Here is a 23,530-nt window from a genome sequence, read left to right as displayed (position 1 = left end):
TTAAGATGATGCCGATGTTGGAGATAATCATGACGACGACAATGATGACGCTGATGATGGTGGTGGTGTTGAGAAATACTGCTGTAGCTGACGTTTGTTGGTGGTGGTGATTAGCATAATGGCGAAAATGATGTTGGTGGCGGCGATGATAATGACGATGATGTCGGTGGTGATATTGATGATGGTGGTGGTGGTGGCGATGATGATGGTGGTGATGACGCGTGTCTCGCACCACTCGCCGTGACATTTCTCGTGTTCGGCGCCTCGCGCGTGGAGTTGTTTGGTCAGCCCCGGGTGGACTTTCTCTCTCTCTCTAATGGCTTTTATCAAAGGCCACGCACAGATCCAGATCCCTCCTCACTCCACATCGATTAGGAGGGTGGGGGCTACCCCCCACACCCCCCTCCCACTTCGTCCAGCCTCACCTACATGGATTATGATTATTGACGTCAGAGGTCACATCTGCACCAAATGAGACAAAGACAAATATCCCCCTCTCTCTCAGCCCTTAACCCCAAACAGGTTCTGTTAGTCAGCTCCTGTCAAGGCTGGAGCAGCACACGAGGGGGTGGGTGGTCAACACCACGCCCGGACGCCTTTGTCTCCCTCGTGGCGATGTTTACACACTGCACCAGGTACTCATTTGAGGCTGTGCTGCCCTAGGGGAGGCCCAGGACCGGTTCAAATAATTGTCACTGGTTTTGGCAGAGAGCGGCCAACACCATTCGAACTCGGTTCGTAGCACAGCGCGCTAACTCCTACTCTATCGCTCCCCCACATATGCACAAGACACACACACACTAATGTGTACAAAAGTACATAAGACAAAGATCCCCCGTGTAGCCGACTCAGCCTGTTGGGGCAATCGCTGTTAACGAGGACCTATGTTTGAGTGCGTGCGTATGGGCGTCTTATGTCAGCTGTCTGTCAATCCACTGCTGGATGAAGGCATTTCCACGGCGTCAGTCAAGGGGATTGTTTGAGAATTCTTAACTACGCTGGTCAGTGTGGGTTTGTGAAAGGGTGGACAAGACTGGTCAAGACATCGCATGCCAATCATCTTTGCCGTGGCCGGGATTTGGTGATTCTGTTGGCGTTGACACCACTGCCAACGCAGCAGTAATACCAACTCGCTTGCATACGTAACAGTTTCACTTAAGGATAAACCGGTAAGTCAGGAACCGTTTTCAGAATGGAATACCGGTTCCAAAAGCCAGGAACCTGTACAATGTTAGCAGTTAACTGTAATGTCTCGTTGAAAAGTGCCGCGTTAAGCGAGAAACGCGTTAAGCAAAAACGATTTCCCCATACATAATGTAACGATAAAGTTTGTCGAGATGCGATGTACTAGGCACACACAGTGAGACACATAACAGAGGATACGCCGCCGCGTTACTGTATTATTCCGGGTACTGTATCGTACCGCTCAGCCGTGCAGCTCAAGAAAGTAGTTCGTCGTCAACTGCTTTGAACCCGCGTTATAACGAGGCGCATTCCGCGTTATAACGAGGTGCAGTCCGCGTTATAACGAAGCGCAGTCCGTCCGCGTTATAACGAGGTGCAGTCCGCGTTATATAACTGTAGCGTTCCACGTTGTGCTTGAAGTGTCCCCAAATGGAAGAACCACGTTATAGTGAAAACGCGTTGTGTGAACACGCGTTAAGCGAGGACCCTACGACCTCTGGATTGCTAGAGCCAGTGTGCTAACGCATCCACAACTATGGCAGCTCCATATTTAATCAGTTAAAATTGCAAAACTGTTATGTTTATGACACGACGTTGCTATCACAATTTTAATACAGGTTTTTTTTTCTCTCCATGTAGTTACTGGTGATGCATAAACAACTATTCTAACCACCCCAGTATAGACACACACACACACACATGGGAACTCGTATGTACACACATATCGTGTAGTTGTCTACGAGAGACAGACTACCCGCTTTTTATCGGCTTTAGCGTCTTACTGTTACAGGCAGTCTCCGAATAGTTGAGCTATCGCAAGGCTGGTGTCTTATGTAAATGTACTCTTGTCACCCCCCAACAAACATCCACACACCATCTCTTGTACACCAAGCTGCAAGAACGTCAAGAGTTAAATGAAATATTGCACCCCCACCAAAATGTTGAGGGTGGAAAGAAACATCTAGATTTAAATACTCTACACCTATAGATTTGAAATCTAAAACGTGAAAAATACCCCCTAAGTTTTTGGAGGTCCCCAAATCTAACATTTATACTTTTATATATAGTATTTTTTGTCTACTTATACGATACACTCGATTACATGTGTGCCTACATTTCTAGCTATTCTAGAACGTTATCAAAATAAACGATCTCACTTAAAATGGGCCATGTGCATACAATGTATGTTAGATTCAAGGCAAAGATCCCCCGTGTAGGCTGTACAGACTGTTGGGGCAAGTGCTGTTAGCGGGTAGCACCTTTGAAGGCCGGCACGGCACACGAGGAGGAGTGGGTGACCATAACCACACCCAGCCGCCTTTGTCTCCCCAGTGGCGATGTTTACACACCGCACCAGGTACTCATTTGAGGCTGAATCGACCTAGGGGAGACCCAGGACCGGTTCAGATAATCGTCACCGATGTTGGCCGTGAGCGGGAATCAAACTGGGATCGATATGTTCATAGCGTAGCGCGCTAACCGCTACACTAGCGCTCCCCACACTCCCCATACACACACGTCCACAGGCACACACACACGTCAACAGGCACACACACACACGTCCACAGGCACACACACACACGTCAACAGGCACACACACACATGTCAACAGGCACACACACACATGTCAACAGGCACACACACACACACATGTCAACAGGCACACACACGTCCACAGGCACGCACACACACGTCCACAGGCACGCAAACACGCACAAACATCTTAACAGGCACACACATACACACACACACGTCAACAGGCACACACACACGTCAACAGGCACACACACACGTCAACAGGCACGCAAACACACACACACGTACGCAGGCACGCACACACTCGCAGACACGCTCGCTCCGCCTCCTTTCGCCTATAAAAGTTGCACGTTTCTCCCCATCTCTCGCATTCTGCAAGACTCATCATCCCCGTGTCTCCCCCAGTCTGTCTCTGTGTCTCTCCAATCTCCCCACCACCTCCCCATCACCACGGTCGCCACTCTCCTCTCTAAAGCGTTAAATAGTTGTCTGCCCTGTGTGCACCTGTGTGTGTGCACCTGTGTGTGTGTACACGCCCATGTGTATGAGTCTCCACTAACGGTCACACAGTCGTGTGTGCACACGTACCTGTACACAGACACACACACTCATACAGATACACTCACTCACCTGTGTCCACTCATACATACTCACCCGCCCATAAAGTCATACATACTCACATACGTACATTCAAAAACACCGACATAAATTCACACACACACCGACCTACACACACACACCTCGCGTGCCGTGCCGGCCTTCACAGGTGCTCGCTAACAGCACTTGCCCCAACAGTTTGTTTAGGCTACACGGCGGGGGGGCACCTTTGTTTGTGTCTACACACACACACACGTGTTACCCATGATGCCCCGCGCCGCGCACGTGCGTCCTCGCCTCGCGCTCCTCGCGCCGCTGCTCTTCGCGCTCCTCGCGTCGCGGTGGGGGGCCACGGGGGCCACGGGGGGCCCCGGGGCTGGGGGGGGGCCCGCCGCTCTCCTCATGGGGGCGGCCCCCGCCGCCTTCGCCGCGGGAGGGGGCTCCCGCGGCGGCGTGAAGCTTTGCGGACGCGAGTTCATTCGCGCGGTCATCTTTGCCTGCGGGGGGTCCCGGTGGAAGCGAGGCGGTGGTGGGGGGCTCGGGGGTGCCGGGGAGGCGGCGGTAGTAGGTGAGTTGTGGGGGGGTGGGTGTGAAGCATGTGTACACTCACCTGTGTAAATACGAACTCACCTGTGCCTTCAATCACTCCCCTCAGTGTTCCATCACCTGCGTGCTTATTCACTCACCTGTGTGTTTATTCGCTCACCTGTGTGTTCATTCGCTCACTTGTGTGTTCATTCGCTCACCTGTGTGTTCATTCGCTCACCTGTGTGTTCATTCGCTCACCTGTGTGCTCATTCACCCACTTGTGTGTTCATTCACTCACCTGTGTGCTCATTCACTCACCTGTGTGCTCATTCACTCACTTGTGTTCATTCACTCACCTGTGTGTTCATTCACTCACCTGTGTTAATTCAATCACCTGTGTGTTCATTCGCTCACCTGTGTGTTCATTCACTCCCCTCTGTTCCATCACCTCTGTATTAATTCGCTCTCGTGTGTTCACTCGCTCTCGTGTGTTCACATCATATCGTGTGTTTGCTCATATTTGTATTCACTCACGTGTGTGTTAACTCTCCTGTATGTTCACTCATCTGTATATTCACTCAATCAAGTGTGTTCCCTCACCTGGGTGATCACTCGCCCCTGTCTTTGCGAACTCACGTGTCTTCACTCACCTGTATGTGCACCCATTCACCCACCTGTGTGTTCATTCACCCACCTGTGTGTTCATTCACCCACCTGTGTGTTCATTCACCCACCTGTGTGTTCACCTACTCAACTTTGGGTTCACGCACCTCTTTATTCATTCATTCACCTGTGTGTTCACTCACTCATCTCGGTATTCATTCACTCTACTACGCGTTAATTCACCCACTTGTGTGTTAACACTCCCTCACGTGTCACTCACCTGCGTGTTCATTAACTCACCCACACTTGTGTTCACCAATCTGTGTTCACTCACCTCTGTCCATTCACTCATTTGTGCATTAATTCACTCACCTATGTGACAATTCACTTACCTGTGTTCACTCATTCACCTCCTGTGTGTCACTCACGTATCTGTGCGTTCATTCTCTCATTCACCTCTGTGTTAATACATTCATACGTGCGTTCACTCATCTGTATTCACTCACTCACCTGTGCGTCAATTCACTTTCCTCCTTGTTCACTCACATGTGTTCACTCACGCACCTGTGCGTTCACTCACATTTGTTCACCAATAATCATTATTACCACCACTACCACCAACCATCATCACCATCATTAAGACCATCACCCTACACGACGATCAGTACCTGTTCACCTTCCAATGCGAGTGCTCTCTGGTTATAAAACGCAGATTGGCGTTGTACTCCTAACTCAGTCGCGGTGCTAGATATTTATTCAGCAGTTATAGAGAAAGGAGATAGTTCATTATTCAACCGGATTGAAATTCTGAAGACAACCATCTAGATTCCGCCCGGATCCAGATTCTAAGCGCACAGACACTGCCTCCGTAGCGCACTGCTCTTAGCTCTGCACCCAGGGCGCCATGAGCTGCTCTGAGTTCAGAGCAGTCGCGCATTCTGCCCATGCGAGGCAGAATGCTTCCCCCTTGATACCCTTAACCTTACCAAATAACCATTTGCATTTGCACCTAACCTCTAAGCTTACTTCCCCTATTCCTAACCCTATCTCTAATCCACACCCTTACAACATAACCCCGAATCCTTCCCCTAACCCTACCCCCCGACTCTTCCCTTACCCCCCATCTCCCCAGATCTCGTCTCTGACCGCGACCCGCTGTTCTCTGAGCCGCACTCTTGGCTGGGGTCACAGTCGCTGGACCCCTGGGAGGGCGGGGCGGCGGCGGAGGGGGCCGAGTCCCCGGCAGGGTCCGTGGGGTTCCTAGGGGGGCTGCTACGAAGTCTGGATCTGGCTCAGGGCGCCCTCGGCGGGGTTGGTGGGGGCAGGCGGAAGAGGGACCTGGCGGGTGGCCTCTCCAGCGTCTGCTGCAAGTGGGGGTGCACGCGGGGCGAGATCAACGCCCTCTGCTGACCCCGTGACCCGACGACCCCGTCAACCCAATCACCCGGCGACCCGACGATGCGAAGACGCGGCCACCTCAAGATGGAAGGACCCACAAACCTTCAGGCCCGAGTGACCTGACGACCTTTGGACCCGATGACACGAGAGACTCGGTGTGACCAAAGGGCACAACCCGGGAACACCACGACCCCGACGACGCTGCGATACGAAGATGGGAGCCACCTCAACATTCAAGGACCCACAAACCTTTAGGATGGACGACCCACGAGCTAAAGACCTTCTTGACCTAATGACACGAGATCCGGTGACCGAATGACCGAATGACCCAGAGGCACCACGAACCGGCGACCTGGCCACGAAAAGACTTGGGCCGCCTCGGCATTCAAGGACTCTCAACCCTTGACGTTGAATGACCTGGTGACCTGATGCCCTGACAAATAATTGACCTCTTGACCTGGAGGCGCCATGACCTGATTCGACGAGCTGAATATTCGAGCACTCGTTAATGTTTAAAATAGGCATGTAACGATCCAATTGATATCCATTGTCCGGTTCGAGAATATATTATTATTATTGTTGTTGTACCGTCTTCTTCGTCTCGTATTGTCTTTTATTTGTTCTGTATCGTTTGTACAGTCTTGATTGCTCCATTAGCCTAATTGTAACATTGGCATATAATTTGTATATATTGTGCATAGATGGTAAATAACCGATTCTATTACGTGCAATGTGACACGTGTATCATCGTGAGCGTAATAATAGTGTGTAATCAATGCGTTACATTCCTAATTTAAATAAATGACCCAGTGACCCAATAGCTTGATTACCTAATAATCAACCAAGGTAATCAAGACCTATTGACCGAATTACCTGGTGACTCCCTCAACCCAATGACGTAGATACGTGAAGACTCTCATCACCTAAAGATTCATGAACGAGACTTGACTCGCAATGATCTGGTGACATGATGACCCGTGACTTAAAAAAATGTGTCAACCACAGTTTTAAGGCAGCCTACGTTATGATTCCGTTGGAGAGAGAGAGAGAGAAAGTGTCGCCGTGTCTCCGTGTTCCTGTGTCCCGATGTCCCGGTGTCTGCGCGCCTACGTTTATTTAAGAAAAAGACTTCGATTGAAACCCGTGTCACGTGGTTTTTTTGGGTTAGATAAACCACAACCTTGACAACCACCACAACCACCACAATATTCTCAATAAAAACCACAATGATATATGCAGTATATATTTATTGCTACGCTTGTGTACCCACGAAAGCCTCACTGGGTATCGTGTCATTTATTTCAGCAGGGTCGTCTTGTTTCCCCAGGAGTGTGCATACATTGCAATTTGAGTAATTTCTGAGTAATTTTTCTAAGCTTTGCATTTTTTTTTACTAACCATTTCCACAACAACCGCCATCACAACATATCAGAATCAGAATATGTATTTATACTGGAGGAATCCGATAAACTATAAACCTCTTTTTCACAGATATTCCATAGGGGTGGGTAAGAAGGTTACAACAACAAACGGTACAAAAACTTGATAGTGCAGCGTACAAGAAAGTAAACAAATCACCCAAACATACAAATAAAACTAAACCATCCCCATCCTACCAGACAAAGCCCACCGAGGTATTAACTTATTTTTCAGAAGCGACCTGGCCACAAATGACAGCTCAATAAAGTGTCTTCCCATTGGGACATTTATAGCAGCAAAATAATCTAATCTCAATGCATGCTTCTAAATACATGTATATGAAAAAAAAGACTTGGTCTGGGAAATTTCCTACAAGATGCGGAAGCTTCGAATCAACTCGCAGAATTAAAATCGCTCCGAAATTCCGCGCACTCAAAGTCCATCAGCCCAGCCCTGCACAGACTGCCAAAAAAAAAGCGACTTGACGCGAATCGATCCATAGGAGTCGTCCGCACTCACGAATCTCGACTCGTGATTGCGGGCTCCCCCGCGAACACCACCTCCGCCCGTGGGGTTTTCGATTACGCGCGTCGATACCCCCGGGCGAATCGAATCGGTTTGGTTCCGCGATGATCGTGGTGGCGGTCACGGCGTCGCGGAGGCTCCCGGGGTCGCGGTGGCCGCTCGCCGTGGGGCTCGCCGTGAGTGGAGGCGTGGGGGGCGTGAGTGGAGGCGTGGGGGCCGTGAGAGGAGGCGTGAGTGGAGGCGTGGGGGGCGTGAGTGGAGGCGTGGGGGCCGTGAGTGGAGGCGTGAGAGATTGCGGCGGCGTGAGACGGGTTAGCGGGGTCGGGAGAGAATGCGCGATCGGGGGGGTGAGCCGAGTGAGAGGATGCGTGAGAGGGGTGAGCGGAGTGAGTGGCGGCGGCGGAGCAGGAGGTGGAGGAGGTGGTGGAGGAGGTGGTGAGGGAGTGGAGGAGGTGAGGGGCCAAGGCGGGAGAGTTGGTGGAGGAGTCTCCGGCGGCTCTCGCGTGCTGGACGGGAGCGTGAGCCCCGCGCTGAGACACGTGTACGAGGCGAACCTGAGACGCAGCCTCGGCATGGAGGACAGGTGGGGGGGGGGGGCACGGGGACAGACAAACACGGGGAGGACACGGGGAGGACACGGGGACAGACAGACACGGGGAGGACACGCGGACAGACAGACACGGGGAGGACACGGGGACAGACAAACACGGGGAGGACACGGGGACAAACACGGGGAGGACACGGGGAGGACACGAGGTTGAGTGGGGTGGGGGGTGGACAGGGCGACTCTGGGAGACGTGCAAAGTCAGGCGCACACACGAGGGGTGACACGGGGGGATGTGGGGGGAGAGACACGGGGGGAGAGACACTTGACCCAGATACACATGGCGACTAGGAGAGTGCCATGGGGATTGGGGGAGGGAAGATGCGGGGGGACATGGGGAGACACGGGGAGAGAGAGAGACACCTGACAGATAGACACGGGGGAGACACGGGGAGAGAGAGAGACACCTGACAGATAGACACGGGGGAGACACGGGGAGAGAGAGAGACACCTGACAGATAGACACGGGGTAGACACGGGGAGAGAGAGACACCTGACAGATAGACACGGGGGAGACACGGGGAGAGACACCTGACAGATAGACACGGGGTAGACACGGGGAGAGAGAGACACCTGACAGATAGACACTGGGGAGACACGGGGAGAGACACCTGACAGATAGACACGGGGGAGACACGGGGAGAGAGAGACACCTGACAGATAGACACGGGGGAGACACGGGGGAGACACGGGGAGAGAGAGACACCTGACAGATAGACACGGGGGAGACACGGAGAGAGAGAGACACCTGACAGATAGACACGGGGGAGACACGGGGAGAGAGAGACACCTGACAGATAGACACGGGGTAGACACGGGGAGAGAGAGACACCTGACAGATAGACACGGGGGAGACACGGGGAGAGACACCTGACAGATAGACACGGGGTAGACACGGGGAGAGAGAGACACCTGACAGATAGACACTGGGGAGACACGGGGAGAGACACCTGACAGATAGACACGGGGGAGACACGGGGAGAGAGAGACACCTGACAGATAGACACGGGGGAGACACGGGGGAGACACGGGGAGAGAGAGACACCTGACAGATAGACACGGGGGAGACACGGAGAGAGAGAGACACCTGACAGATAGACACGGGGGAGACACGGGGAGAGAGAGACACCTGACAGATAGACACGGGGTAGACACGGGGAGAGAGAGACACCTGACAGATAGACACGGGGGAGACACGGGGAGAGACACCTGACAGATAGACACGGGGTAGACACGGGGAGAGAGAGACACCTGACAGATAGACACTGGGGAGACACGGGGAGAGACACCTGACAGATAGACACGGGGGAGACACGGGGAGAGAGAGACACCTGACAGATAGACACGGGGGAGACACGGGGGAGACACGGGGAGAGAGAGACACCTGACAGATAGACACGGGGGAGACACGGAGAGAGAGAGACACCTGACAGATAGACACGGGGGAGACACGGGGAGAGAGAGACACCTGACAGATAGACACGGGGGAGACACGGGGAGAGAGACACCTGACAGATAGACACGGGGGAGACACGGGGAGAGAGACACCTGACAGATAGACACGGGGAAGACACGGGGAGAGAGACACCTGACAGATAGACACGGGGGAGACACGGGGAGAGAGAGAGACACCTGACAGATAGACACGAGGGAGACACGGGGAGAGAGAGAGACCTGACAGATAGACACGGGGGAGACACGGAGAGAGAGACACCTGACAGATAGACACGGGGGAGACACGGGGAGAGAAGACACCTGACAGATAGACACGGGGGAGACACGGGGAGAGAGAGACACCTGACAGATAGACACGGGGGAGACACGGGGAGAGAGACACCTGACAGATAGACACGGGGGAGACACGGGGAGAGAGAGACACCTGACAGATAGACACGGGGGAGACACGGGGAGAGAGACACCTGACAGATAGACACGGGGGAGACACGGGGAGAGAGAGAGACACCTGACAGATAGACACGAGGGAGACACGGGGAGAGAGAGACACCTGACAGATAGACACGGGGGAGACACGGAGAGAGAGACACCTGACAGATAGACACGGGGGAGACACGGAGAGAGAGACATCTGACAGATAGACACGGGGGAGACACGGGGGAGACACGGGGAGAGAGAGAGAGAGACCTGACAGATAGACACGGGGAGAGAGACACCTGACAGATAGACACGGGGGAGACACGGGGAGAGAGAGAGACACCTGACAGATAGACACGGGGGAGACACGGGGAGAGAGAGACACCTGACAGATAGACACGGGGTAGACACGGGGAGAGAGAGACACCTGACAGATAGACACGGGGGAGACACGGGGAGAGACACCTGACAGATAGACACGGGGTAGACACGGGGAGAGAGAGACACCTGACAGATAGACACTGGGGAGACACGGGGAGAGACACCTGACAGATAGACACGGGGGAGACACGGGGAGAGAGAGACACCTGACAGATAGACACGGGGGAGACACGGGGGAGACACGGGGAGAGAGAGACACCTGACAGATAGACACGGGGGAGACACGGAGAGAGAGAGACACCTGACAGATAGACACGGGGGAGACACGGGGAGAGAGAGACACCTGACAGATAGACACGGGGGAGACACGGGGAGAGAGACACCTGACAGATAGACACGGGGGAGACACGGGGAGAGAGACACCTGACAGATAGACACGGGGAAGACACGGGGAGAGAGACACCTGACAGATAGACACGGGGGAGACACGGGGAGAGAGAGAGACACCTGACAGATAGACACGAGGGAGACACGGGGAGAGAGAGAGACCTGACAGATAGACACGGGGGAGACACGGAGAGAGAGACACCTGACAGATAGACACGGGGGAGACACGGGGAGAGAGACACCTGACAGATAGACACGGGGGAGACACGGGGAGAGAGAGACACCTGACAGATAGACACGGGGGAGACACGGGGAGAGAGACACCTGACAGATAGACACGGGGGAGACACGGGGAGAGAGAGACACCTGACAGATAGACACGGGGGAGACACGGGGAGAGAGACACCTGACAGATAGACACGGGGGAGACACGGGGAGAGAGAGAGACACCTGACAGATAGACACGAGGGAGACACGGGGAGAGAGAGACACCTGACAGATAGACACGGGGGAGACACGGAGAGAGAGACACCTGACAGATAGACACGGGGGAGACACGGAGAGAGAGACGCCTGACAGATAGACACGGGGGAGACACGGGGGAGACACGGGGAGAGAGAGAGAGACCTGACAGATAGACACGGGGAGAGAGACACCTGACAGATAGACACGGGGGAGACACGGGGAGAGAGACACCTGACAGATAGACACGGGGGAGACACGGGGGAGACACGGGGAGAGAGAGACACCTTACAGATAGACACGGGGGAGACACGGGGAGAAAGACACCTGACAGATAGACACGAGGGAGACACGGGGAGAGAGAGACACCTGACAGATAGACACGGGGGAGACACGGGGAGAGAGACACCTGACAGATAGACACGAGGGAGACACGGGGAGAGAGAGACACCTGTCAGATAGACACGGGGGAGACACGGGGAGAGAGACAACTGACAGACACGGGGAGACACGGGGAGAGAGAGACACCAGACAGATAGACACGGGGAGACACGGGGAGAGAGAGACACCTGACAGATAGACACGGGGGAGACACGGGGAGAGAGACACCTGACAGATGGACACGGGGGAGACACGGGGAGAGAGAGACACCTGACAGAGAGACACCTGACAGATAGACACGGGGGAGACACGGGGAGAGAGAGAGACACCTGACAGATAGACACGGGGGAGACACGGGGAGAGAGACACCTGACAGATAGACACGGGGGAGACACGGGGAGAGAGACACCTGACAGATAGACACGGGGGAGACACGGGGAGAGAGACACCTGACAGATAGACACGGGGGAGACACGGGGAGAGAGAGACGCTTGACACATAGACACGGGGGAGACACGGGGAGAGAGACACCTGACAGATAGACACGGGGAGAGAGACACCTGACAGATAGACACGGGGGAGACACGGGGAGAGAGACACCTGCCAGATAGACACGGGGGAGACACGGGGAGAGAGACACCTGACAGATAGACACGAGGGAGACACGGGGAGAGAGAGAGACACCTGACAGATAGACACGGGGGAGACACGGGGAGAGAGAGACACCTGACAGATAGACACGGGGGAGACACGGGGAGAGAGACACCTGACAGATAGACACGGGGGAGACACGGGTAGAGAGACACCTGACAGACACGGGGGAGACACGGGGAGAGAGAAACACCTGACAGATAGACACGGGGGAGACACGGGGAGAGAGAGACACCTGACAGATATACACGGGGGAGACACGGGGAGAGAGATACCTGACATATAGACACGGGGGAGACACGGGGAGAGAGACACCTGACAGATATACACGGGGGAGACACGGGGAGAGAGACACCTGACAGATAGACACGGGGGAGACACGGGGAGAGAGAAACACCTGACAGATAGACACGGGGGAGACACGGGGAGAGAGAAACACCTGACAGATAGACACGGGGGAGACACGGGGAGAGAGACACCTGACAGATATACACGGGGGAGACACGGGGAGAGACACACCTGACAGATAGACACGGGGTAGACACGGGGAGAGAGACACCTGACAGATAGACACGGGGGAGACACGGGGAGAGAGACACCTGACAGATAGACATGAGGGAGACACGGGGAGAGAGAGACACCTGACAGATAGACACGGGGGAGACACGGGGAGAGAGACACCTGACAGATAGACACGGGGGAGACACGGGGAGAGAGACACCTGACAGATAGACACGGGGGAGACACGGGGAGAGAGAGAGACACCTGACAGATAGACACGGGGGAGACACGGGGAGAGAGACACCTGACAGATAGACACGGGGGAGACACGGGGAGAGAGACACCTGACAGATAGACACGAGGGAGACACGGGGAGAGAGAGACACCTGACAGATAGACACGGGGGAGACACGGGGAGAGAGACACCTGAGAGATAGACACGGGGGAGACACGGGGAGAGAGACACCTGACAGATAGACACGGGGGAGACACGGGGAGAGACACCTGACAGATAGACACGAGGGAGACACGGGGAGAGAGACACCTGACAGATAGACACGGGGGAGACACGGGGAGAGAGACACCTGACAGATAGACACGGGGGAGACACGGGGAGAGAGAAACACCTGACAGATAGACACGGGGGAGACACGGGGAGAGAGACACCTGACAGATAGACACGGGGGAGACACGGGGAGAGAGACACCTGACAGATAGACACGGGGAGAGAGACACCTGACAGATAGACACGAGGGAGACACGGGGAGAGAGACACCTGACAGATAGACACGGGGGAGACACGGGGAGAGAGAGACACCTAACAGATAGACACGGGGGAGACACGGGGAGCGAGACACCCGACAGATAGACACGGGGGAGACACGGGGAAAGAGACACCTGACAGATAGACACGGGGGAGACACGGGGAGAGAGAGACACCTGACAGATAGACACGAGGGAGACACGGGGAGAGAGACACCTGACAGATAGACACGGGGGAGACACGGGGAGAGAGAGACACCTGACAGATAGACACGAGGGAGACACGGGGAGAGAGACACCTGACAGATAGACACGAAGGAGACACGGACGGGGCTGTGACACTGCATGAGTGGAGCTGGCCCGCTGGCCCATCTTATATTTGGGTGCTTCACGTCACTACACCACAACCACGATATGTCGGACACGCTGCGTAACTTATCACAGTTGTGGAAATGAATAAACTAAGTTCAGGTTCATTGCAATAACTAGACATGTTTTTTTTAATTGTTTTATTAGAATTGTGAGTTAATTTGTATGAGGGTCTGAGTTCAAATTTGGTGTTACCCATATCTTTTCATAGGGGCGCCGCGGTGGTGAGATGTTAACTACCTCGCCCGGTATACAGGGGGTCGTGGGTTCGACCCTGACCCCTGTATATTTGGAGTTTGCATGTCTCTCTCCCCGTAGTCGCGTGGATTTTTCTCCGGGTCCTCCGGTTTACGCTTCCACATTTAGAAACACGTTCAGAGTATTTGGCTGCTATATATTTCCACGTGATAAGCCACTTCGTTGAGCTATCATTCGTGGCCAGGTCGCTTCTGAATAAGAGCTATATAGTTCACTGGGCCTTAAAATAAAAATCGTTTGTTTTTTTATCTGGGGCCCCTTCAACTATCTGGGACTCCAAGCTTTTGCTCAGTTTGCTTGGGCCGAGCGCCACTGCTGGAAATAGGGATACACGGGGACATGGAGGAGGGGAGAGAAAGACCCCCGTATAGCCTCAACAGACTGTTGGGAAAAGTGCTGTTAGCAAGCAACTATGAAGTCCGGCACGGCACATGAAGAGGGTGGGTGACCAGCACCACGCCGGGCCACTTTCGTCTCCCTAGTAGCGATGTTTACATGTTGCACCAGGTACTCATTTGAGGCTGAGTGGACCTAAGGGAGGCCCAGGACCGGTTCAGATACTCGTCAGTGGCGTTGACCTTGAGCGGGATTTAAACCCGGGTAGCCAGTTTCATTGCTCAGGAACAATGGGAGACACAGCGACCCAGAAAGACACAAAGGGACACTCCACCCTTACTCTCTCTTGCCCCCTGCCTCCCTACTGCCTCCTCTACTGCCTCCCCTTGCCCCCCCCCCAATCCACCAGGATGCAGGGTGCCCTCTCGCGGGTCCGCACAGCCTCATCCGCCGATGCCATCGCACGCCACACACAGCGCAACAAGAAGCTGCTGGCGAGGGACAGGCTCTCTCTGCTGCTCGACCCCCCCTGGAGCCCAGGAACCCCGCACACATCCCCACAAGGACCCCTGGGAGCCCTGAGCCTACAGGGGGTTTCTCCCTTTCTGGAGCTGAGCCCCATGGCTGGGATGGACCTCCCTGAAGGAGACGTGCCTGGAGCAGGGTGCATAACGGGTGTGCGAGCATGTCTGCGTGTGTGTCTCCACGTTCGTGTATCTTTGTGTGTCTATCAGAATGTGTGTCTGTGTACCTGTTGACATGTCTCCGTGTATCTCTGTGTCTCCGTGTATCTCTGTGTATTTATGTGTGTGTCTTAGTCTGTGTGTGAGTGTATTTATTTATTGGTGTGTGTGTGCTTTACCCGTGAAATATCTGGACACTCTCCCATGATGAGCTCCACTGGCAGGCAAGGATGCGTTGGCTGGGTCATGTAGCCCCGCGTGCCCAGCCACCGCATGCACAAGGAGTGTCTGTTTGGCCAGATAGAGGGGGCTCGGTGGGAACTGTACGGACTAGAGAAGAGATGGACTGACCAATAACTGGTCAGAATCAGGATATTTATACTGGATGAATCCGATGAGCTATAAAGCTCTTTTTCACAGATGTACCAATGGTCTCAAGAATGGGCTACTGTGGAGCAGGCTCGTGAAGGACAACACTGGACTAGGCATGGGCCATGACTAGTGTGTGTTCCCATGTGTCCTCGCGTGTCACCCTGTTGTCCCCGTGTCTCTCCGCTAGGTGTGGGCCGTGTTGCCGGATCATGGTGCGTCGTCGTGGTGAATGACGCCACTGTGAAGGGCGGCTCCATGTACCCGATCGCCGTCAAGAAGCAGCTGAGGGCCCAGGAGGTGGCGCACATGAATCGGCTGCCGTGCATCTACCTGGTCGACTCGGCTGGGGCCTTCCTGCCTCTACAGGTGAGCACACCTGTGTGTGGCCTTTGTATGTCTGCGCACACCGTGTGTGTGTGTCTGTGTATGTTTGAGCTGTGTGTGAGTGTGCCTCAACTAAGTATACACTTGTGTGTGTTTATGCACTCCTGTGTGTGTGTGTGTATACACCTTTGTGTGTATACACCTGTATAACTGTCCATGCACACCTATGTATGGGTCTCACCTGTGTGTATGTGTGTTCATGCATATCTGTGTGTGTGTGTGTGCAAGAACGTGTGTATAGGTTTATGTACACCTGTGACTGATTTGTGATGTCTGTGGCTATTACGTGCATATTTATGTGTGTACGAGTGTGTATACGCATGTTTGTAAGGATGTCTGTAGGTATGTGTATACTTATCTATACGTGTGCCTGTGTGTGTGGCTATATGGGCGACCGTTGCCTCTGTTTCCATTTAGGCAAAAATCTTCCCAGACCGCGAGGACGGAGGCCGCGTGTTTTACAACGAAGCCGTCATGAACGCCGTTGGCATCCCTCAGGTGACCTTTGACCCTTGACCTTAATCCCCAAACCCTAACTTCATATCCCAAACTCCAATCCATCGCACCTCCTACACCCTCTCTCCAAAATCTTGACCTCACTCTGCACACAGCATTGTGGGTAACTCCCCTCATTATGTGCAGCATGCGTAGGTGGTGGTGTTTTGTGGGTAACTCCAATAATGCTGTGCAGCCTGTGTAGTTGGTGAATTGTGGGTAATCACTATGATACCTTGCAGTATGGGTGAGTGGTGGTACGTTGTGGGCAACCCTCGTGATGCTGTGCGGCATGTCTGTGGCAGCAGTGGTGCATTATGGGAATTTACCATGATACCTTGCCACGTTTGTAGGTGGCGTTTAATTGTGGGTGACTCCCATGATGCCTTGCGGCGTGCGTAGGTGGCGGTGGTGCTGGGGTCATGTACGGCAGGGGGAGCGTACGTGCCCACGATGGCTGGCGAGGCGGTGATGGTGGGGGGTGTGGGAAGTCTGTATCTGGGGGGGCCCCCCCTCGTCCGCGCCACCACCGGGGAGAGGGTGACCCCCGAGGAGCTGGGGGGGGCGAGGATGCACGCCAGGTGCGGGGGTGCGCGGTGACACTAATTACAGTGACATTAATATAGTGACACACTGATGCAGCGACACCCGAATAAGCCAATACACAAACATGAATTTGCACACGACTACATGAATACACTTGTCCAGAAACACAATAACATACAAATACACACACAACACAACATAAATACACGTTATTATATACGAATATGCACACTTTTACAGTAACACATTCATATACAGCTACGGACAGTAATAACACACACAAACATATAAACACAGTACACAAACAAAAGCAAACCCAATTATGAAAAGTGTCGTGATGAGTGTGACGTTACCACGACACTTGTGCCTGGATAGGTGGACTTGGAAGCCATGAGAAGCCTCATAGGCTCATCGGCAGGAGGTCACAGAATAGGCTCAAGTGTTATGAGATAGCGGACTGGGATGACTGACCAAAGCACCAGCTACGATCCCCACCTTGCCATTGCTACAGCTGTTGGACGCTCCTTACGTTGTGCTCGTCGCTCCACTGCCTTCCCCACTAACCCTGACCTCTGACCCCCAACCCAGTGTGAGCGGCTGCATCGACCACTTCTCTGAGACAGAGCAAGAGGCGCTGGAGCTCACTCGGAATATAGTGTCCACTCTGACACCGGAGAACCCCCCCAGTGAGCCGGGCACCCACTGGGAGGAGCCCCTGTTCTCTGCAGCGGGGCTCAGGGGTCTGGCCCCTAAGAGCTTCAGCCACAATCTGGATCCCCGCCTCGTGAGGAGTGGCACCTCACCGCCCTACACACAAACACTTCACCTTCTGCATGCAAACTCAGAGAGATGATTCTCATCTCCACCCACACTCCCGTGTCCCTGTATCCCTGTGCTTATGAGAAGGTGCTGTCTCGCATTCTGGATGGGAGTCGTTTCCTGGAGTTCAAGAGTCTGTACGGAGACACGCTGGTCACAGGGATCGGAGACATCATGGGGTATGGACACATGGTGACACGTGAAGACACACAAGGACACATGGAGATGTTGTAACCAAGGGACACATGGGTACACACTCCCCGTAGCTCAGTGTCCACGTGTCTCCGCGTCTCTGCGCCACCTCATCTCAGTGTTTGTTTAGATGCGCTGGTGTGCCACTGTTTTCTCAGTGTCCCCCTGTCGCTGTATTGTCCCTGTGTGATCTTGTCGCCGTGTTGTGCCCGTGTCTCAGTGTCCGTGTAGGTGTGGTGGCGAACCACGGGTTTCTCTCTGCCCGTGCTGCGCTCAAGGGAAGCCATTTTGTGTCACTGTGTGAGCAGAGGGGAATCCCCCTCATCTTCCTGCAGAACACGGCCCCCACGGGGTCACGCCCGGACATGGACACGGTACACGGACAACACGGGCATACAGGAACATGGATACAATGAGACGAGCACAGAGGGAAAACACAGACACTGTGACAGAGTGACATGGCCAGGGCTATGCATAGGGGGGTGCGGAGCCCAGGGCAAGGCACTTTGTGGGCCCCTCGACGCCTTCAAACTAAACCGGAAGTATTAAATTTGACATTCTGACGTCGAAGCGCGGGGCCTCCCCAAAGCGCGAGGCTAGGGACGGCTGTGGACACGACCATGACATAGGGATATGCTATGAAGAGACGAGGTTAATGAAAATTACACCTGGACATGGGTACACTGAGACAAGTACACACTGAGATGGCATAGGGACATGGGCACATGGGGACTTGGCGATGACACGGGATGCCTGACATGGGGATAAGAAAACAGACAAGATGGGGACAACACAAGGGACATTGTATAAGGACAACACAGGTACAGGAGGATATGGGACATGGGGAGATCGGTAGACAGGAAAAGGCATCACAATCAAATGCACGACCAACAGCATCACATGTCCTTTTGTCTTAGTGTGCTTGTTTTTAAGTATCCCTGGGTCCCCGTGTCCTTCTGTCCCCGTTTTCCACATGTATCCCATGTGTCCCTGTGTCTCTGCCTTTGTATCTCCATGTGTGCCAATATTTTCGTGTCCCCATGCGTCTTTGTATTCCATCTTCCGTGTGTTTCAACATATCCCCATGTTGCAGCATTTGTATGTCTCCCTGTGTCGCCCGCGTCTCCATGTCATTATGCCCCTGTGTGTTCCCGTGTTTCCATGTGGCCGTATGTCTGTCTGTGTCTCAGGAGGAGATTGTCCGCTCTAGAGGAGCCATGATGGCCTCTGTTGCTTGCGTCTCGGTTCCCAAGATCACGGTGGTGATAGGAGGGAGATATGGAACAAGCAGCTATGCCATGGTGAGACGTGGTGAGACGTGGGTACACGGGAACACTGAATACATTGATAATCCTGTTGCTGATATTAAGGATACTGCTGCAGGATGATGATTTTGTTTCTGCTTCTAATTTTGCTGCTGATAATGTTGAGGATGAAGTTACCGCTGTAGCCGATGGTGACAATTATTTTATCTTTGATCGTGATGATACTGGTAATGATGATGATGGTGATGTTGTTGATCCATAATAGAAGTTTTTTGGGTTAGATCGCGTAAATATATAAATGTGTCGTTAAACCCGCCACCACCCGACACGGCCAACTAGTAAGAGTTGTCACGTAAACAGAAAGTGGCCAATTCGTCACTAGTACAGCACTAGTGTATAGTGTAGTGTATAGTGTAGTGTATAGTGTAGTATACTAGTACAGCCACACCGGTGTGTTGGAGAGCCAAGCCACAACATTTAAAATCTGAGGATGACGTTTTGCCATTAATTACAACTAGCTTCATCAGGCGACATCCAGAATTGTGGAGAAAGTCCACCTATTTCGCTCCTTATATGCTCTGTCGGGTGGTGGCGGGTTTTAACGACGCATATTTACGTGATATAACTAAAAAAACCTCTTATGGATGATATTGGTCGCGAAAGCCTCCAGCGTGTTAAACTGATGTTGTTGATGTTCAGTGCGGTCGAGCCTTCTCTCCACGTTTCCTCTTCCTGTGGCCCGGAGCGATAACCAGGATGGAGTCTGAACAGAAAAAGTGAGAACCCACCGCTCACTCACCATTCACTCAATACTTACTCACCATTTACCCTCTAACCCATGTTTTCCTATGTCCCCGTGTCTCTGTACATCTCCGTGGCTTTGTAAGTCCTTTACTCCCCATTGATCAATTTGTTCATTGTGTGCATGTGCCCTTATGTCTCCGTTTGTCCCTGTGTGCCCTCGCATATCCCCGTGTGCCAGGCTAGGTGATGAAACATCGTCTCTCTACTCTACGGCGCGGATTTGGGACGATGGAGTCATCCTTCCGCAGGATACGCGCACGGTGGGGACACGGGGACATGGGATCACAAGACCACAGAGAGAAATGTAGAGACATGGGGACATGGGGATACATTCGAACTTATGGAGATGGGAGGATACGTAGATATGGGGACATGGGGATACATGGGTTATATGGAGACAAGGGCACATAAAGAGCAGGAGACACTTGAAGATACATGGGGATATTTCAGTTTCATTTATTTTGGCATAGCCCTGTGTGCCATTCGGCTCTTGAATCAGGTGCAACCGATATGGGAACTGAAAGACTCTCAGGGACAAATGGAGAGACATGCGGACATGCAGACACAAAGAGGCATCAATGGACACGCAGTTAAACTGATAACATTGACACAGGGGGCAGATGGACAAATGGAGACAAATGGGAACATACACGGACACTCAGAGATATAAGGAGCCAGGGAAAAACACAAACTCGCACAGACACAGTGGTAACACAGAGACACATGGAGACACTTGCTCAAATGTCTCTCCCCCACAGGTGCTGGGCTGGTGTCTCCGGATCGTCTCCAAGCAGAGACAGCCCCTCCCCATCTCCCCCATGCCCCCAATCCGCTTTGGATGACCCCTCACTTCTAACCCTGTGGGGTGATGGGAGGGAGCAGTGAAACAAAGGCAGCAGAGTGCACGTGGCCTTAATAGGGGCTCACAAACTGTAAGAGTTGTGTTTGTGCCTTGATGGAGCTTTAATTCGAGACGTTTGCTCACACAGTGTGTGGTTTTTATTGCGATTCCGTGTGCCTTCCTATGTCTCATGGGGAGGCCCTGTGTCTCCATGTCCCTGTCTTAAGTCTTCCCCTGTCTTTAAGTATCTTTGTCTGTCCATGTCTTTGTATTCTCATCTCCGTGTGCCTCTGTGTCCCTGTGTCTCGTTCTGTCTCAATATCCAGCTGTCCCCATTACAGTGTTTATTGTTTTTTTGTCTCTTCCCTGTCTCCATATCCCACTGTCTCCATGTCCCCATGTCTCCATTCTGCCTTGTATCCCATTTCTCTGTCTTCTTGTCTTCCTATCTGCGATAATTGTGCAAAAACAATGCAATTCCTCTTTGAGTTTCAATAAAGGAAGTAATCACTGTCATTTGTGCTCGTGACATAGGCATGTTAGGCAGAAAACAGTGTGAAGTCCACGCAAGGAGTTGCTTTATTATTTGTTTTATAAGCACTGCAAAGAGGGGGTATTGTACATCAACGTAAATAGATAATTCTCAGAGATTGACTTTCCCAAATTCCAAAACCAAATTTAATGTGATGTTTTTGTATGTGTGGAGTCATTGCTGACCACCAAGCTGAGACTATCAGCTTGCAACACTTGAAGACCTAGTTTAATCACGGGCGGCTGAAACCTGGATTTGAATCCTGGATTTGAATCCTGGATATCAGTGGTGCTGGCTCATTAGCTTCCTCCCTTGGGGTGCGATGTGAATGCTGAATCCATTGCCCCCCAGATTTACTTCCTCTGGTTTTACGTACTCTCGCTATAACGTACTCAAACTTATTGGTACCCAATTCCGTTTTTCGTACTTTGTACCGTGCCATAACGTACTCGAGATTTACGAACTTTACGATTAAAATGCAACATTTTTTATGATGCACAGCAACATTCAAGTGCCAGATGGTGCCCAAGCATTAGGGTCCCTGACTACAGTACTGTCATGTGTGCGCTCTTACTGTAATACTAGCATTTTGCCCGTCCAAGGACGGTGTATTGCAGTAAATCTTAAAATTGCAAGCGAAAATCAGACCGCGACGTGATATTCATTGCACCCATTCGTGTGTAATTTGTAAGGGCGCGGTAACACAGACCTATTATTTAATTTTAAGGTTATAATCCCTTGTTCATCGTGACGTCCTTTTTACTTTGATGTCTCAACAACAGCGTTACGGAGATCACGTGACATAGTGAGGGTTCTGCCTTTGTAGTGAGGGTTGTCAGTTGACGCTGAGGAGGGGGGAGGAGGCGCCTCGCGCCCCCCCTCCTCATGTGGAGTGACGTCACCTGCTCATGATTATTAATGAGAGGGGCTGTTAGATGTGGAGTGACGTGACCTGTTCATGATTATTAATGAGGGGGGCTGTTCGATGTGGAGTGACGTCACCTGCTCATGATCATTCGTGAGGGGGGGGGGGAGTACTCCATATTGAGTGACGTCACTGGCTCATTATTAATGAGGGGTGGGGGTGTCCATTTGGAGGACGTCACCTGCTCATGAATATTAATGAGGGGGGGCTGGTCGATGTGGAGTGACGTCACGAGCGTTAAGGACAGACATTCCTGGGTGATTATAGTAGGCATGTGAATAACTGCACTTTTCACACCGACGGTTGTGCAGGAGAGATGCCCAATGGGTTACTCAGCATCCTCTGTTGAGGTACAGTCGGGGCCCTATTATCCAGTAGGCACTGTGCCTGGGGCCTACGAAAATTAAAGGTCCTTTGAAATAAAATGTAACCAGATTTTTGATTGCATATCAAAAAAATGTAACCAAGATATATATTCTTGGTTCTTTCGGTAAAGTCACGTAGAAGGGAAACATAATAAAAATATAAAACAATAAAATTCTCACGACGTTTCGACTGCAACACAAGCAATCATCATTAGGTGTGAAAACCATAGCAAGAAAAATTGAAAAAGTTGCGGTTATTTTTAACGTTATTTGGTACTGCTGCCCCCATTTTTAACGTTAAAAATAACCGCCACTTTTTTCAAATTTTCTTGCTGTGGTTTTAACACCTGATGAAGATTGCTTGTGTTGCAGTCGAAACGTCGTGAGTATTTTATTGTTTTATATTTTTATTATTTTATTGTTTCCCTTCTACGTGACTTTACCGAAAAAACCAAGAATATGAATCCCTGCAGTCACGAAAGCTTTAAATCAAAATGTAACCAAGATATCTTTAATAAATATATATAGCAAAGATAGGCACAGTGCATATAC

General features: G+C 52.3%; 2 protein-coding genes across 2 annotated transcripts; both read left to right on the top strand.

Annotated features, from left to right (window-relative positions):
* Positions 1-3,019: 3,019 nt before the first annotated feature.
* Positions 3,020-7,124, top strand: LOC116943826 (relaxin-3-like). The gene is made up of 2 exons (XM_032957060.2): positions 3,020-3,886; positions 5,582-7,124. The coding sequence occupies exons 1-2, from the start codon at positions 3,583-3,585 to the stop codon at positions 5,857-5,859; spliced, it is 582 nt and encodes a 193-aa protein (XP_032812951.2). The 5' UTR covers positions 3,020-3,582; the 3' UTR covers positions 5,860-7,124.
* Positions 7,125-7,790: 666 nt separating this feature from the next.
* LOC116943692 (biotin-dependent 3-methylcrotonyl-coenzyme A carboxylase beta1 subunit-like) lies at positions 7,791-21,672 on the top strand. The gene is made up of 13 exons (XM_032956785.2): positions 7,791-8,031; positions 8,074-8,374; positions 15,165-15,430; positions 15,998-16,176; positions 16,612-16,692; positions 17,092-17,270; positions 17,824-18,019; positions 18,142-18,233; positions 18,467-18,620; positions 19,437-19,547; positions 20,211-20,287; positions 20,494-20,575; positions 21,074-21,672. The coding sequence occupies exons 1-13, from the start codon at positions 7,896-7,898 to the stop codon at positions 21,155-21,157; spliced, it is 1,938 nt and encodes a 645-aa protein (XP_032812676.2). The 5' UTR covers positions 7,791-7,895; the 3' UTR covers positions 21,158-21,672.
* The last annotated feature ends 1,858 nt before the right edge of the window (positions 21,673-23,530 follow it).

Source organism: Petromyzon marinus, chromosome 1, assembly GCF_048934315.1.
Source record: "Petromyzon marinus isolate PM22_M1 ecotype Great Lakes invasive population chromosome 1, UKy_Petmar_22M1.pri1.0, whole genome shotgun sequence".
Taxonomy (NCBI): domain Eukaryota; kingdom Metazoa; phylum Chordata; class Hyperoartia; order Petromyzontiformes; family Petromyzontidae; genus Petromyzon; species Petromyzon marinus.
The sequence above is the reverse complement of the archived record's forward strand: the minus strand, read 5'-3'. Positions and strand labels throughout refer to the sequence as shown.

Bases quoted from the DNA above. Each gene is read 5' to 3' on its own strand.
- LOC116943692 (XM_032956785.2), top strand. From the start codon at position 7,896: ATGATCGTGGTGGCGGTCACGGCGTCGCGGAGGCTCCCGGGGTCGCGG. The intron at 18,621-19,436 runs GTACACGGACAA...TCTGTGTCTCAG, and splicing joins CACGCCCGGACATGGACACG to GAGGAGATTGTCCGCTCTAG. The intron at 20,288-20,493 runs GTGAGAACCCAC...CCCGTGTGCCAG, and splicing joins ATGGAGTCTGAACAGAAAAA to GCTAGGTGATGAAACATCGT.
- LOC116943826 (XM_032957060.2), top strand. From the start codon at position 3,583: ATGATGCCCCGCGCCGCGCACGTGCGTCCTCGCCTCGCGCTCCTCGCG. The intron at 3,887-5,581 runs GTGAGTTGTGGG...CCATCTCCCCAG, and splicing joins CGGGGAGGCGGCGGTAGTAG to ATCTCGTCTCTGACCGCGAC.